This window comes from Hydractinia symbiolongicarpus, chromosome 8, assembly GCF_029227915.1.
Source record: "Hydractinia symbiolongicarpus strain clone_291-10 chromosome 8, HSymV2.1, whole genome shotgun sequence".
Taxonomy (NCBI): Eukaryota; Metazoa; Cnidaria; class Hydrozoa; order Anthoathecata; family Hydractiniidae; genus Hydractinia; species Hydractinia symbiolongicarpus.
In genome coordinates, this window is record NC_079882.1 from 3,557,968 (window position 1) to 3,575,260 (window position 17,293).

General features: G+C 34.8%; 3 protein-coding genes across 3 annotated transcripts; 2 read left to right on the top strand and 1 right to left on the bottom strand.

Moving 5' to 3' along the window:
- The first annotated feature begins 2,113 nt into the window (after positions 1–2,113).
- Positions 2,114–8,839, top strand: LOC130654192 (uncharacterized). Its single transcript, XM_057456735.1, has 11 exons — positions 2,114–2,479; positions 3,641–3,809; positions 3,893–3,966; positions 4,118–4,335; positions 4,993–5,153; positions 5,277–5,379; positions 5,622–5,667; positions 5,857–5,951; positions 6,384–6,551; positions 6,782–7,037; positions 7,512–8,839. The coding sequence occupies exons 1-11, from the start codon at positions 2,263–2,265 to the stop codon at positions 8,171–8,173; spliced, it is 2,169 nt and encodes a 722-aa protein (XP_057312718.1). The 5' UTR covers positions 2,114–2,262; the 3' UTR covers positions 8,174–8,839.
- A 329-nt stretch (positions 8,840–9,168) lies between these two features.
- Positions 9,169–10,845, bottom strand: LOC130654195 (somatostatin receptor type 2-like). The gene has a single exon (XM_057456737.1). It carries the CDS (start codon positions 10,658–10,660, stop codon positions 9,488–9,490), a length of 1,173 nt encoding a protein of 390 aa, XP_057312720.1. The 5' UTR covers positions 10,661–10,845; the 3' UTR covers positions 9,169–9,487.
- A 1,156-nt stretch (positions 10,846–12,001) lies between these two features.
- LOC130653632 (uncharacterized protein K02A2.6-like) lies at positions 12,002–16,102 on the top strand. The gene has a single exon (XM_057456158.1). The coding sequence runs from the start codon at positions 12,002–12,004 to the stop codon at positions 16,100–16,102; it is 4,101 nt and encodes a 1,366-aa protein (XP_057312141.1).
- The last annotated feature ends 1,191 nt before the right edge of the window (positions 16,103–17,293 follow it).

Consider the following 17,293-nt stretch of genomic DNA (forward strand, 5'->3'; position numbering starts at 1 on the left):
AAATGAAACAGAGTAAGTAAGGGATAGGTGTGGTATCCGAAATTTAAAAGTAATTTCTGCATAATTTTTGGTGTTGATTAAAACACCTTCAATTCTACTTATTTTATAGCTTAATCTTTTAAATGCTTTAGAGGCGCTATTAACTGGGCGTTGGTTAATTTTTTAACCAAAATTTCGCAAATGTTTTTCTAAGATAGAAATCGAACACAACTTTAGACCATAAATAATTTCTCTATATATTTGGGATCTGGGGTAAGATGATTAAATCGCTAGTAGTGTTGCGAACGAGAGATTTCTATGGGTTTTTTTACCGCCGTGCTGGCCGACATGGTTTACCGCCCAGAATATACTCTGTACGATACGCGCGGAAAAGAATCCGAAACGCACGGGCCCTAAGAATCGGAATGGCAAAACTAAAATGGCGCGGAAGAAGCATAGTGAAACGACAAGAGCGTTGTTCGTTTTGCACCTTTTTGTTAAGTTTGAGGTGGTGTGTGAGGTAAACTAGGCATTTCATGCAGATCCTGAGCAAAGAATATTAAGTAAAATGAATTTAAATTTTCAGATTTGAAAAAACCTTTCAAATTTCTGCCTTTTGTATTAATTGTGAGTGGATTTTTAAGTTTGACGCTTTTTCTTGGCAATTTGACTTTAAAAAGAATAAAAGTCTACGATTTGAAAGATATTATTACGTTTCCTTTTTTTGCTTTTGAATTTTACCTCCTTTCTAAAGTTTTGTGGTTGATTGAAGACCACTTTTTAGCAGTGCACATGTCCTCCAGAAAAAAACAGGCAAATGCATTTGAGTAACGCAGATACTGTTTCAGGTGTGGTCCCCCCTCTTCCCCTTGTTTTTTAGTATATAAGATTGAAACACATACCGTGAAGGGAAAAAGAGACTGCCTAAAATATAATTTGTTTTATGATCCTGGAATCAAATTTACGTTCACCAATAGGAAAATCGGGGGAAATCCAGCACGAGGGTGCTGATAAGCCACATACGCCGTAAAAAGCGCGAGTTCGGGAAAGTGCAGATGGTTTCAGGGGACAACCGCCAATTTTATTCAAAAACTCACCGGAACTCGCCAGTATATATGCGGGCGTTTGTGACTTATCGGCACCCTCTTAATCCAGCTAACCAACTGACTCAATTTTTCTAGAAATTCCCAGGACACAAGGCATATTTTTAATGGTGGCAAAAACAATAGAATGAAAATGTTGGGGAAAAGTAGTATAGCTATATGTGCTAATTTGAGTATGACTTGTTTTTGTCCATATTCTACCTTATCCTCTTTTTTCTTTTCTGTCCTTATGTGCTTTTAGTGGGTTTAAACTAAACATTTTGTCTCTGTGGGTCTTTGCCAAAAATTTTAAAATGGCTGGTTAAATTTGTTTGCAGCTCTCAAAAAAAATCAAATTTATTTCAGGAAAAATATTGTAAAAAACATGAATTTAAACAAAATTTAAATGCATAGTAAAAGAAAGAGTCTTTAAATAAACTTCTACTGATGGGACAAATGTATAAAATTTCATGCAAAAGAATAAACAAATATTTTGTCAATAATAAAAAGTTAATGTATACCGTACCACCTGAATGTAACTTTACATGTATGCGAGTTTTACAACTTCATGTAACGATATCATGTCTGCATAAAGAACTTTTACATATCTTTTGTTTACACACAAACTTAATTGCTTTCTATTGCTATCGTCGTGCGCTAGTCATAACAATAAGATTTGATGAATCCTTTTGTTGTCACATATAACATGCATGCAATATTTACAAAAAAGTTATTAACTATAAGAGTTTTATGACTAAAAAATAATGAATAATGAACGCATCTCACATTTTAGTTTCGTCGCAACAAATTACCTGCTTTTCAAAATATGGCAAAATTAGTATTGCTGTATGCGAGTTCTATGATTACTCCAGAAAAAAAAGGAACAAAAATGAGGACACGCCTGTTTAAAATGATCCAGTTGAAGCTCAATGTAAATATTGATTGTTTAATAGCCAAGAGATTTTGCTACACTGCTTATGCTTTGTCATATAGCTCCGCTCTGAATGAATTATATTTTTTCGTTGCTAAAAATTCAGAAGCTGGCAATTTGATTGTTTGTTTTTTTATCCTTAAGGTCAAATGTTCAATTTAGATGATCAGTGACAGTTGACTAGTCATTATTATATAAGTGCTGTATAATATTGTTGTTCAAACTTCAAGCTAATTTTAGATATTTTAGATTATACATTTCTTCGATAATATGAAAGGACCTTTACAAAATGTTCAGCCAGAAGCTCCAACATCATATGAAACTACTGTTGATGCTTCCATGCTTAATGAGGACATTCTCTATGGATATAGACTATTTAGAAACCTACTAACACAGCAGAAGAAATACATACAACAACTGGACGAGCATGAACATGAGAATAAGAATGATGAAGAGGAAATTGCTGAGAAAGTAACGTTTACCACAAGTAGGTGAAAGATTTTTGACATGTTTGAAGTTAGGCCTAGCTTTCAGTGTTGTTTACCCAACTATATATGTTGGTATCTATTTAGTGTGTGATAAAAAGTGTACAGCACTGAAACATGCAGCAGCCCTGAGAACCACCTTCATTAAATTGAAGTCGGCTTGTACATGCCGAACTATATTCTTTCTATGGTCGGAATGCTGAGAAAATTTATTTATTACGTTGGCAAACCGACCTTCTTACACAAATAAGCATCAAAAATGTAGCTTTAACAAACTGTTACCATTTCCATATTTCGCTCGGAGCTTTATTTGCTATTAACAAGATTCTTTGAGAGTACTCAGTATAGCGTCTGTATTTTGTCAGTGTCAATCGACTTTCCTACATTTATCCATGGATGTACGAAAAGATCAGGCCTGGTCAAATGAACGAAGAAATGTTGGCTCGTCAAAGTGAACTCCCCAATTTGTCATATAACTTTTTAACATTTGTAATTTACAGAATAAATGATTTACCTCACCAATGAAATCCCCGTTGTCAAGCATCTGTGCAAAATTTTGCCGGCCTTCAGCCAGTTCAAATCGGCACTTCCGTGCCAACTTTGAATTCTTCAGATTCACAGGGTTGATGCAGTACTTTCCTCTTCAAACAAGTTTTTACTTTTATTTTGCAAGTAAACTTAATTTAACTAATTAATTGGACATTATGTTCTAAAAAATGTTTAGATCCTATCAAACCAAAGTTAAATTGTTTTTTAAAGAGATCTCAAGGTACTTTTACAAGTTGGACTTACTGGGAAGATTGGCATGAGAAATTCCCAATATCATATTCACTTTTTGTTAAAAGTTCAGATATTGCTATTTAAATAACTATTTTTCCTGCTTCTTCACGACTGCTTCAACCTTCTTATTCACTAAAAAATGTCAAACCAGCTCTAGTTTGTGTTTGTGGCACTTGACCCTATTACCTATTTACAGCTCCGATCAACATAATGACTTGCATCCACTAGAATTAATGAGTTTTTACGTGACGCAAACCGTGGTCCTGCATTGAAAAAATGTTATATACATTAAAAGCTTAGTGAATTCCTTATTGATTGCTTTTATGTCAAAATTTTGCTGTAATAGGATTTTAATAATGTAAGTGTATATATAATTGTTTTAGTTAATGATAATTTCAATAATGGAACTTATGAGAATATTACTGAAGTTGTTACCGATATTCGAATTGTGTTGGAGAACTGCTATAGACGCAACGGATTTACCCATCAAATTTCAAAGTGTGCCAGAAGTTTAGAGCTTGTTCTTGAACAAAAGCTTGCTTTATTACCCAGGTAAAAAAGTATTATTATTCTACAATGAATTCATGCAATTTATTTCTGCATTTTAAGGAAAAATTGTACCTTCTCTATAACAGACTGCTGAGAGAAAAGTGCACTTTATCTGCTTCAAATGTTCACAGAAAGAAAGAATATCTAAACCTGTCTCTTAGTAAGTCACTTCTTGCGTGCCTCCTGTACTTCATACTTTCATACCAACTCGAAAAAAAAATTGCCTGAAGTTCTACTAAATTTATAAATATTGTTAATTGTTATAAAGCAGAGACAGTGTTTGTGCACAAAATTGACGATTCTTATTATAGATGGCTCCAGACGAAGGTGCCAGCCTCTTTCAGAATCTTCTGAAACAGCATTAATGACGCAGTTGAAAATGGAATTTGAAATTGTGGAAAGAGAGAGACGAAAGCAAGTGGAGTTGGCAAAGCGTTTGGAGTATGAAAAATTAAAAGAACAACTCATTTTTTTTGAAAAAGAAGTTATAACATCATCAATGTTACAAGAAATTCGTTTTTGTTGGGAGGTATGTTAGTACTGACATAAAAAAACAACCATTCACAATCTTTGACATATGCATGTGATGAAATTTTTTAAATGAATGTCTATTGTCCTTAGTTGTCATTGTAAAATTTGTATTCTTTGTCCTTCCGATTACAATTCGGAAGCCAAAATTAATTTTTATCCTGATCAAATAAATTTTTCTTGTGCAAAACGAAAACTTTTACACCATTTATAAATTGCTGTGTTTGTCTGACTTACCCGAAAGTAAGTTATTTAATTCTAGTGAAATATCTGAAAGTTTTCCATGTGACATGTAAGATTTTATTGCTGGTTCTTGGTGGTCAAAAATTATTCTATTTTTTTTCATGTTTCTGTCTTTTTATATTTTAGTGCTTTCTCTTCTAATCATTTTTTTTAAAAAAAGAATAATTTAATGGTCCTAAAAAGAATTAGAACTAAAGGATATAAAGTCTATTAATTCTAATATAATCTGAATGCCACAATATTCTTGGCTAATTGAAAAAAATTAAATTTATATATTAAAAGTATAATATAAAAATGTTTTTAACCAAAAATCACAGTCAAAAAGTTATATTAAAAGATTAAGATTGTTTTGTTTATATGGCCTCTACAAACTCTGTTCCTTTTGACTTTTTTGACCGAATGATATTACTTTTAGTTACCATGTGTTGGAATTTATGTTTATATGCTGCGAAAGTTCATGAATATCAATGATTTTAATTACACTGAGTTTGAGATAGCATCGTTTTTCATGGAGAAGAGTATGCTTTTTAGAAAAATTTTTTCAGCTTTACTTGCCACACCGAGTCAAAGACAAAGGTAATTGCAGCCCTTTATTTGAAACTTCTCTTTGTGTTGTCATACTTAGGACAACAATCATATACTTCTCAACGCTTTATTTTCCACAAAATCACATGGAAGTAACAACTATCGCCATTTTAGAATGGAAACTAGAAAACCGTTATCTTTTCAAGGATGGTTATACACACTGCAGGCTCTACTTATAAAGTGGTACAAAACAGCTGATAAAGAAGGATATGAATATGTATGAATGTAAAATGTTTTTTTTATTTTTACCTTGCATTTTACCACTTGATGTAAGGATGATTCATTTGTTAAAACTGAGAAGAATAAATTAGCATTAAATTCTTTTAGCCTTTTCTAAGAGTGACTTAAAACAAAACCTAAAACAAGATTGTTGTAGTATGTAAAATCTAACCTGGAATTTTACTATGCGCTACTATCTTTATTGTGATGAGAATCACATAACAAATTCTTTTATTTTAGGCATCTGAAGTTAATGGATTTGATAAGAGTTTTTTTCAACAACTAGGTATTACATATTTGTAAAATCAATTTTAAATTATTGTAAACCGATGTAAGTACTTTGTTAAAGAATGTTTAGGCTTGTGGTACATATGTTTATGGATATAGCATACCCTCTCAGTTTTATTTTTAAAACTTTATCACACCAAAAAAGTGGATCTTGACATGTAATCAATATAACGTCGTTTGTATCTAGGCAAAGAGAATCCTGTCACTGATGAAGCTGCTTTCTTGCATCTAACATTGAAACAGAAAATGTGTATTCTAAAAGCACTATGTGAAGCAGCATTGGTCAGTTATCCATCTTAGTATTGTATTATGATTTTTTTACGCAGTATCTTCCTCTTCACTTATTTTTGACGCTACTATCAGTGAATAGTGCAACTATTCTGTGAAGAGGGGTTATGACACATTCGTGTCATTTGAGCTGTGGATGTTGCGTATGAACAACAATCACTAACCAGTTATTAATCTTATACAACGATCCTATTTTTCCGCTAAGTGCTAATCAGAAAAAATAAATTAACAGATATACAGAATCAACTATAGTCACTCGGAGATTTAACCCACAATCTTCCATACTGAAAGTGAATGCTTTACTCACAGCCTGCCAGTCGATAACAGATTTTTATATGAAATGATAAACTGGTTTTGATGGTTTAGAGTAATGAAACTGTTGTTGCACATCTGGTACGATGATGTTTTATTGATTTTTTTATGTAGAATGACGATGTTTCGATGTGTTCCAGCCTGGCAGATATACCAATTCTCCAACGCCAAGATCTTTATCTTGGACAAGACTTTGAGAAAACTTCGTACTATTTCTTTCCCCAGTTTACTGATACTGACATTAGAATATACAAGAAGTATCATCAGTCTAAATTAAAAAAGGTATGTCAAATATTTGGTCCACCAATCCATTTTAAGTGTATTGTACTTGCAAAAGAGTTAAATGTTTAAGTTTTTGGATGTTGTGAAGGGAAAGTAAGATAGAGATTTCTGTATTTCCAGAAATCCCTTTTCCAAATCCTAAATCCTACATTTTAAAAATTATGAGCATGTAGATCTTATCAGCAATCATACTATCTTTGTTGACATTAGTTTTCTATTTTCTTTCCCAGATAAAAGAAATTCGTTCCACGTCACATGTTGACGCAGATTACGAGCTTGTGGCTTGGGACGTCGATTCTCTGCGTGAACTCTTGACCAGCTTTCAGAAAGTAAAGAAAAGTAAAAATTCACACCTCTTTGATTTGGAGCAAACAATAGAAGCTCTCTATGAGGAGTTAAAATTAAGAGCTGAGAGCTTTGCAAAATTAAATGAAAAAGGGAAGATGGCCATTGTAAAGGAATATTACGCAGAACAAGAACAGATCAGTATGTATTTTAGATAAAATATAAAATTTAGTGACTGACGTGCCCTAACTTGAGTTATATTAAGTTAATGAAATTTGGTCAATGTATTGGAATAAACAAATATGTAGTTCACTCACTAAGACACGTAACGTTAAAAAAAATTAAAAAATAATTCTTACGCAAGGAAAAAGTATAATCCAGTTTCATTCATACTTCGTGGCAGTAAGGTGCTTTATTTAAATAATGTCTTAAATAAAAAATAAAAAAAATTGTTCATTTACTTTGTGTTTAAATCCTGTCATTACTTTTGCAAATTAAGATAGAAAGAAGATTAGTTCTCAACGCTAAACATCAAAATGAAAAACATGTATAGATCATAATTCTTGCCAAAAAAAGGTTATTTGCAATTATATTTACAGTAGTTAAAATTACGCTCGCTCCTACTTCCGCGTTTGACGCTAAATTTTTTATTTCAAACTATTGTTCTACGTTTAGATGAACTTGATGCTGCAGTTAACCAACCCGTTTTGTCTGCTGCAACGACTTCAATACTTGAGAAAAGCAACAACCAACGGGGTATTCTTACTGCTCGTGCAAAAAGATTATTGGAAAGAAATCAAGGTACCCCTCGATCAGGCTCACCTTCGTTTGTTGACCACTTCAGTGACAGCTCTTGTCAGGAATATATTGTCGATTCCCCACTCGGGGTGACTCGAGAATTGCCTCAGTTAATAAATGGTTTCAATTTGTCTCCTGAATCAAATAACATGTCAACCACCGTAGAAAAAGCAGAACATAGCATAGCTGATATTAAGCAAAGTGTTGATTTGAGTAAATTAAGCGGGAGTGGTGCAAACGAGATATTGAATGTTAATTGCGAGAGAACAGCATCCGCAGATGTAGACGTTGCTATGAGCATATCACCTGTAAAAACAGAAGGAGAAAAAACTTTCAGCTTGTTCACAGCTGTGAAGACATTACCTAACACCCTTATTCCGTCTAATATTTCATCGAGCGTAACAACTTCATGTATGACAAGTGAACTACAAAACACTTGTAGTGTTTTTTCGAGTAAAAACCCAGAAGAAGAAAGTATGAACTCTGGTGGCACTACTAATAATTCATTTGGTGGCATACTTCCCGCATTTCCATCCTGACACAATGGGTGTCAAAATTATTTTTATCTTTTAAGTGCTATTGAAGAGGAGTAACTTAATTGGTATGAATAAGTCTAGAATAGTTGTTGCTCACAAAGAATATCTTTTTACAAATCTTAACAACTTGTTTTGTGCAAATCTTTTTGTTATCGTTTTCTTGTTGCTGTTTTTGTTGTTTTTACGTTAGGGAAAGGGTGGGTTTTAATCGCAGTTTCTAAGATATCTGCGCCATGTGCTTTTCTTTCGTTTCAGGTATGTAGTTGTTTTTTTACACCCTGCTTTTGTTAGTAAAAATGTGGCGTATTCTTAGTTTGGACCTTTTATAAAAGTTTAAATATTTACATAAAATATAAATACAGATACAAGTTTTGCATATAAAAATTTTAACTATACGTAACAACCTTGAAATCTTAGTAACGTTGTTATGATGTCAGAATCTGCAAAAATGTCGTCTGGAAATTACATGAGTGCATTATAATGTTTTTTCTGGTTTGAAGGCTAACCTGCCTTAAAATAGAGGGCATTTTTACATCCCTTAGTCAAAAAATAAAAAAATTGGGGAAAGCGGAAGGATGCATACAATTTTTCTCACCTACACTGAGTCCCTTTTCATCACAAAAGCGCGAAAGGGCTGTCGATGAAACCGTGCTTAAAAGTTTATTGCAACTAACCCCGAATTTTACAATAAAATGAAATTGCTTCCCCAATCCCCTTCCAACAACTAAACGGAAGAAATTAACAAGTAAATTGGAAAGTAAATAAACAACGAATATCACGAATTAGATTGTTTCGTGGTTTTTTTAAAATTGGTTTTATGTTTTGACAGTTTATTTATGGATTTGTTATTTTATTTATCAAACATTGAAATATATACATAAAATGAAAATGCTTTCACTTTTCTTTCTGTTATTTAAGTTAAGTTGGGCTGGAATTCCACGTGAATTTGCGCGAACCGGTGTTCATCATCTACTGCCACATTCCTTCTAAGATTACTGGGAACTAGCTGTATACACATATTCAACAATTCTTCGTTCATGTAATTTGCTATTCTTAGGGAATTCAAGAAAAGACTTGTTCTCTATTTCAATTCTAATTTATGTTTTTTACATCGGATTGACAAACTATACATATAAGCTATACGTATATACATATAAAAAAGCTTCTTTGCGTTCTTTGGCTCAATAAACAAAATGTTTTGGCGCTCTTTGACTATAACCGCGGTTTTAAATAATGTCTAATAGCCACTGCAGAAAAGATGTGAACACACTCTTGGACAATCTTTTCAAAAATTTCCGCGTTTTCCCTTTTTTACTTTCATAGGTGTCTAGTTTGTGTTACAGGCGAATTGGTGTTAAGTTCAGTGGATTGACTTTTACCTGAAGAAGACTGGAGTTTCATTTCTACCATCCTACGGAACAACGCTTTCACTTTTTGCCGAAAATTTGCATCAATGAGTGAGTAAATAATTGGATTGACTGCGACATGGAAAGAATAAGGAATAAAACCAAATAAATTCAACGCTCTATAGGTATCCTTCGTCACGTTGTTGACTCCAATATGTTCAATAATTACCCAGGCTAATCTGTTAGGAAAAACAAGCAGTGCAAAAGCCACTAATACAGTAACGAGAATAGCCATTATTCGTTTATTTTCGTTCACTCTCTTTCGTTGAAAATAGTCATTTCCACTAACGCTAACCGTTGCTGCATTTATCAAAACCGTAAGAATTCGATAATATAAACAAGCTATGCATATAATTGGGATGAGGAAATAAATAACCATCCACGACCATGTGTATATTAACGAGCTGTATTCAGCAGGCCAATGTTCTTGACATATACCAAACCTTGAAATTTTCAAGTATAGTAAAGACGGTGTCACAAAAAGGATGGCGGAAAAAAAGTTGCAGCCAATTAAAATAAAAATCCACTTTCGCGATAAACCTTTGCTGAATGGATGAACAATCCCAATGTATCTTTCAATAGCAATGATCCCTATAAATCCAAGCGCAGTCACCTGACACCAGTTTACCCCAGCGAAAAGAAACTTACACATGGCCAACCCATACGGCCATTTGCATGTCCATAGTCGTGGAATGGAGAATAATAATTGTATCAGGCAGAAAGCTAGATCAAGAGTTGCCAACCCTCCAATTAACTGGTGACATCTTGTAGCTTTGTCCCAAAACTGCACAGTAACCATCACGACAATTGAGTTACCGATGATACCAACTACTGCAGCGAAAATATTGATACTTTCTTGTATGGAATGGTATAGAATATCACATTCGTGTTGGACAATCACTACAGATGTGTCGTTCTTTTTTATCAACAAGTTGCACACTTCGGGTATAACTTCACAAGTACAATTCACCTTTGGAACATGAAAGATATTGCACAAGTCCTCCAATGTCGTTTCTTCAGTGATATCAAATCCATGTGTCAAGGAAATCAGTAGAAAAATGAACAGAACATTGCATGAATGCATGACTCTTTCTTAGATAAATTTTTAAAATCAAGCACTAATTAAGATCAATGCAAGTTTAACGTTAGATACCTTTACTATCATTCTTGTGCAGTTAATTATTATTTTTTATATTTTTGTGACATAGATAATAATAAATAAACAAATAACAATGCAAAGGGATATTTTTTCAGCTTTTGCATCTTCATAGAGAGATGATAGCAATATACACCGTATTCAAAAGACAGGTTCACAAATAAACAATTACGATAAATAAGTATTTTAATGTTTAATAAACGTATAACATATCAAATTAATCTCATCCCCAGGTTTCGTTTACGCGTTGTGGCACAGTTAGCACAGAAGAATAGAAGAAGATTGGGAAAGAAATTGCCTAGCATGAAAGTTTAATTAAAACGGCATCTTTTCATCAACAAAAAAATATATTTTTCTTTAAACAACAAATCTTTTTTTCGAGTAGTTTCTATTTACTTTTTATCAATACTTTTTCAAACTTTTTGCAACATGTGTCTTGTTTACCCGGAAATATGCAACCTAGTCTCAAAAAAATCTCCTGTTTTCACCTCGTTATCAAAACGAACAAAAAAGATGAAGAGACTTGGTGACGAGATTACAAAATTAGGAATAAATTCCAAGTTTTACCAAAGTTGATATAAGGGTTGTATATTGACCAATGTTTTGAAATGGTTTAGTCGTGATCTTTTAAACACAATATATCAGACAGCTTGGCTGTTGCTTGCTAGCAAGCGTTTTTCCCTGCACATTAATTTCACCTGATTACATTTGACTTCGCTCTCCATCGCACTGCTAGTTATTCTACTAATGCGAACGTTTAAATCTATTTCGCTTGTATTAACTTTTATTGCATGATTTTTAAGTGGATTAAATATCGACCAAAAAAATAAAAGCAAAATTTATTGGATGCTTTTTGTCGGAAATAATACAAAAATCTCTCAAACAATAGTGTAATATATTTTACTAGGTATATATCGGATGCCGTGAGTTTCGGCTGGCTCTCAAAACACGATCCAAGATGGCGTCACAGCATCTGATATCAGACTTTATGTTTATATGTGATTAGCTTCTTTTATCAGAAGAATACTTTTTATCTGATGATAGATAAATACTACAAATTGGCGACGAGGATTCCAAGAACTCATGGAGAGGTATATTTCATAATTACAAAGCAATCTCGCGTGAAACAAGACGTGTGAATTTTCGAATCAAAACAACAAATTTTGTTGACTCTTACTGTGCGAAAGGAAACTTTGCTAGGCTGTCCTTTGTAATTTCAAGCGATAGTTATACTTGTGCGCGCGCTCTGAGCATTTCTGTGCAGCTAGCATGTCCGTTTTGCAACTTCCAGCCATACCACCCTTTGACCCAAATGGAGAACCGACTTCAGTTGGTCAACGATGGACGAAATGGCAGACCAGTCTTAAATACTACATACTAGCAAGTGGAGTTAGGGATGATGAAAGAAAGAGGGCAATTTTACTCCACATGATTGGACCTAAATGCCAGGAAATATTTGAAACTTTCTCTGATCCTGGAACAACATTTGAAGAAGCCCTCCATAAATTTGATGAACATTTTTCAGTCAAAAAGAACATACCTTTCGAAAGGCATAAATTTCACCAAGCCTCACAACAAGTAGGGGAAAGTACGGATCAATTCATTACCCGTCTACAACAACTTTCCTTATATTGTGAATATGGATCAGAAACTGACAATGAAATCCGAGACATGGTCATAGCAAAAACATCGAATATTAAATTCCGCAAACGTTTACTTATGGAAACTGATTTGAATCTCCAGAAAACACAGGACCTTGGACGACTTTTTGAATCTGCAGAACACCAAAACAAAGAAATAGCTAATGGTAAACAAACACAACATGACACTGAAGAAGAAAGCTCTGAACAAATCAACAAACTACATGGGCGTAGACCACCTCATCGTAGCCATAGGAAACACAATGCACCACCACATCGGAACAACCCAACCAAATCATTCAACAAACCAGAATGTGGTCGCTGTGGTATGAAGAACCACAAAAGTCATGAATGTCGGAGATCAAGAGATAAAACATGTAACAAATGTGGTATTAAAGGACATTTTGCAAAAATGTGCCGCACCAAAAATAAACAGCAAGTTCATCAAACCAACCATGAAAACTCTGATGACGAAGATGAGGATATCTACCTATACAAGATGAACACTACGAAGTCAAATAACTTCCCCGTTCTAGTAAACAATAGCGAAATGACTGCTATCATTGATTCTGGAAGCACAACAAATATCATCGATTTTCGAACCTATAAACGCTTATTCAGCAACATCCAGCTTCAGAAATCCAATGCCCGAATCTACCCATACAATGCTACTAAGAAGCTCCCAATCACTGGTACCTTCAAAGCTACAGTTGCAGCAAATCACCATAAAATACTAGCAAAATTCTACGTAATACCTGGTCAAGGAGGCAATTTACTTGGTCACAAAACAGCTGAGCAGCTAGATCTATTACGAATTGGACCAGCTACAACACCCATCAACCATAGAACATTCCAGTTAGGTAGCAGAAGTCTGTCAAAAGGCATACCAGTATCAACAGAACAAGTCCTCAACAAAAACAACAAGGTATTCAAAGGAATGGGAAAACTTAACAACTTCAAACAGAAACTCCATATTGATCCAGATGTCACCCCCATCCAGCAACCAACTAGGAGACTGCCGTTTCACACCAGAAAGAAAGTTGAAGCAGAGCTCGATAGACTGCTGAAATTAGATATCATTGAGCCAGTTAATGGACCAACTTCGTGGGTTTCACCAATTGTCGCAGTACCTAAGAAAAATGGCAAAATTAGATTGTGTGTGGACATGCGCAGAGCAAACACTGCCATTATCAGAGAGAAGCATCCTATTCCAAAACTGGAAGAAATCCTACCATTATTAAATGGAGCCACTGTCTTCTCAAAAATTGACCTGCGAGAAGGCTACCATCAAACTGAGTTAGCCGAAGAAAGCAGAAACATTACTGCCTTCATTACCCATAAAGGAATTTTCAGATACAAGCGTCTCATATATGGTATTTCAAGTGCCTTTGAACATTTTCAGAAAAATATTGAAATGGTAATTGCTGATTGTGAAGGGGCAAAGAACATCTCTGATGATATTTTTATCTGGGGAAAAACACAAGCTGAGCATGACCGCAATCTCGATAAGGTTCTTCGTAATCTTTCTGAGAATGGCCTGCGTGTCAACCCAGAAAAATGTGAGTTTAGCAAGAATAAAATTTTATTTAGTGGATATACTCTCACAACAGATGGCATATCTCCAGACCCTTCCAAAGTCACTGCAGTCAACAAATTCAAAACACCAACAACATCGACAGAAGTCAGATCCTTTCTTGGTCTAGTAAATTATTGCAGTCAGTTCATCAAAGACTACAGTACATTATCAGCTCCACTGAGGAAACTCACCAAGAAAAATACACCATTCATATGGACAGATCTTGAACAGAAATCATTTGATTTACTCAAAGAAAAACTTTGCACTTCTGAAACTATGGCATTTTACAATCCTGAGGCGGAAACAGACATAATTGTTGATGCAAGTCCGTATGGTCTTGGTGCCATACTTACACAGAAACAGAAAGATGGAAACTTCAAGCCGGTAGCATATGGAAGTAGAGCATTAACACCTGTTGAACAGAGATACTCACAAACAGAACGAGAAGCTCTTGCAGTTGCCTTTGGCTGCACACACTTTCACTTTTTCATATATGACCGTGACTTCGATATCACCACTGATCACAAGAGTCTTTTGCACGTAATGTCACCAACTTCCACATCTCCACCACCGAGGATCCAGAGATGGCTTCTTCGCATACAAGGGTATAACTACAAATTAAAATACATTTCTGGTGCCAAAAATGCTGCTGACATACTATCAAGAGACCCTGTTTGTACAGACAGTGAAGGAGAAACTGACGACTCAATTGAATCCTTTATCAACTTTACAGCAGCAGAAGCAGTACCTAAAAGCTGCAATATCGAAGAGATACAAGATGAAACTGCAAAAGACATCATTCTTCAAAAAGTCACCAAAGCCATTAACTCGAAGGCCTGGCCAAAAGATTCTGCTTTGAATCCATACAGACATGCAAAGCATGAGTTATCCTTTGTGAATAACATTTTACTCAAAGGACAACGAATTGTCATCCCAAGCACTCTACAACAGAAAATGTTGCAGATAGCACATGCTACGCATCAAGGAACAACCAAAACTAAACTACTATTACGTGAAAAAGTTTGGTGGCCGCTGATGAACAAACAAATCGAAGATCTAACACTTACCTGTCATGCCTGCCAAGTAACTGCACCCTCCACCACCAGGCATGAACCGTCACAACCAACAGAAATTCCCAAACAACCTTGGAACACTATTGCAATGGACATTCAAGGCCCTTATCCCTCTGGTGACAACCTGTTAGTTTTGATTGATTACAGATCCAGATACCCAATAGTTTCTTCTATCAAGAACACTGGTGTGCAAAACATAATAAATGTTATGAAGCGAACCTTTAGTATTTTTGGTTATCCAAAAACAATTGTAACTGACAACGGTTCACAATTCACGTCCTTCAAATTCAGCCGATACCTTCAACAACATGGTATAAAACACCGGCGTACAACTCCATACTGGCCACAAGCTAATGGTGAGGTTGAGAGATTTAACCGCACATTGAAGCGACACAATCAAACTGCTGTCATCACTGGAAAGGATTGGCGTAAAACTCTTGACACATTCCTTTTGAGTTACCGAACCACACCTCATACCGTAACTAAAGTTCCACCTGCAACACTGATGTTCGGTAGACCGCTAACGAATGATCTTCCTGACGTTAGTCAACTTGTGAAAAGCAACAGTGAATTGGATATAGAAGTAAACAAGAATGATGAAAAGCACAAACAGAAATCCAAGGAAAACACCGACCAGAACCGCAAGGCAAAAACTGTCACTTTTGAAGTCGGACAAAAGGTATTGTTGAAAAATCTTACCGACAACAAAAACAAACTTTCACCGCCCTGGTTAAAGGAAGTCTTCACCATCATTAAAGTATACAAACGAAGCATCATGGTTCGAAACAAGGAAGGAAAAACGTTTCTACGAGCAAACGGACACGCGAAACTGTATAGATCTGCGAAGGGTAAGCAATCGAGTGTTTCTAACGCGCGAAACAGGGCAGACCCTTGCACCTGCTCAAGCAATGCGAATTTTGATGAGAACCAACAATCTAAACCGAATGATGGCCATAACAAAGAAGAAGATCTATACGAAAAGAAAAACCACAAGAACGGTGCAAAAACCTACCCGAAACGACAAAGAAAAACTACAGAGCGTTACGTCATCATCAATCCGAAGCGCAAGAAGAAGACTTAGAGAAAAAATAAGAACGATAACAAGATAATGATAACAAGAACGATAATGATAAACGATGTATATATATAGCAGACGAACGATACGATGTATATAGTAAAAGACCGATGTGTATAGCTGAAGAACAAAAACGTTTTATGTACGTGCAGAGGAACTGAGTTGAAAAGCAAATATGTGAACATGTTATAAAACAAACAATCAAGAAATCAACAACAATAACTTCGAGAAAAAGAGGGATTGTAATATATTTTACTAGGTATATATCGGATGCCGTGAGTTTCGGCTGGCTCTCAAAACACGATCCAAGATGGCGTCACAGCATCTGATATCAGACTTTATGTTTATATGTGATTAGCTTCTTTTATCAGAAGAATACTTTTTATCTGATGATAGATAAATACTACAAATAGGGTAGAGTAGGCACAACCGCCACGCTCACTTAGGAATATGGCTAATACTTTTTCAAACTTTTTACGAACAAGTTCATGATGTGCGTTTAAATTCAAGGAAGTTGTAAAAACAGATGAAAACCTAAGCTAAAAAGTCTGCGATAAAATACTTTAATTATGAATCAGCCGTCATTCTTTCTGTAGTAACAGCGACTTTTAAAACGGTTAAGAGTATATTTAACAAAAAGCAAGGTTGAGGCTATTTCACCCACCGCGAGAATTGTATGAGTTATTACCCGCCAGAATCGTATGATTGTTTTACTTGCAGGATCTATCCTCCTAGCTCAAATAAAAGCTTTGACACTGCTTAACTGGTTATAAGAACAATAACGGAGCATTATACGTTTTTGTATAAAGCCAATTCTAGAAGACAGGCTGAGATTTTAGGCTTAAAATCTTTAAAGATAAGTAACCGAGATTTAAACTTTTGGAGCAACTTACAAAACTTAACAAAAAGTCTAAGATTAAAAGTTTGCCTATAAATACAAAATTAAAATGAAATATGAAGTTGTGTTTAACAAACTTGTAAACATCTTCTAAAGCAAGAAAAAAATTGGCCTCGATTGAAGTTACAAATCCGTTAAAAGGAATTTTTAAATGGGTGTTTTTGCTCATAAGAGCAATTACTAATTCCTTTTACTGGAGAAAAATATAATTGATAGACACAAATGCTTTGGAAGGGTTAGCAAGTGAATCAAACGTCGGAAAGTAAATACAATGCAACCAGATATTTCACACCCTTTTT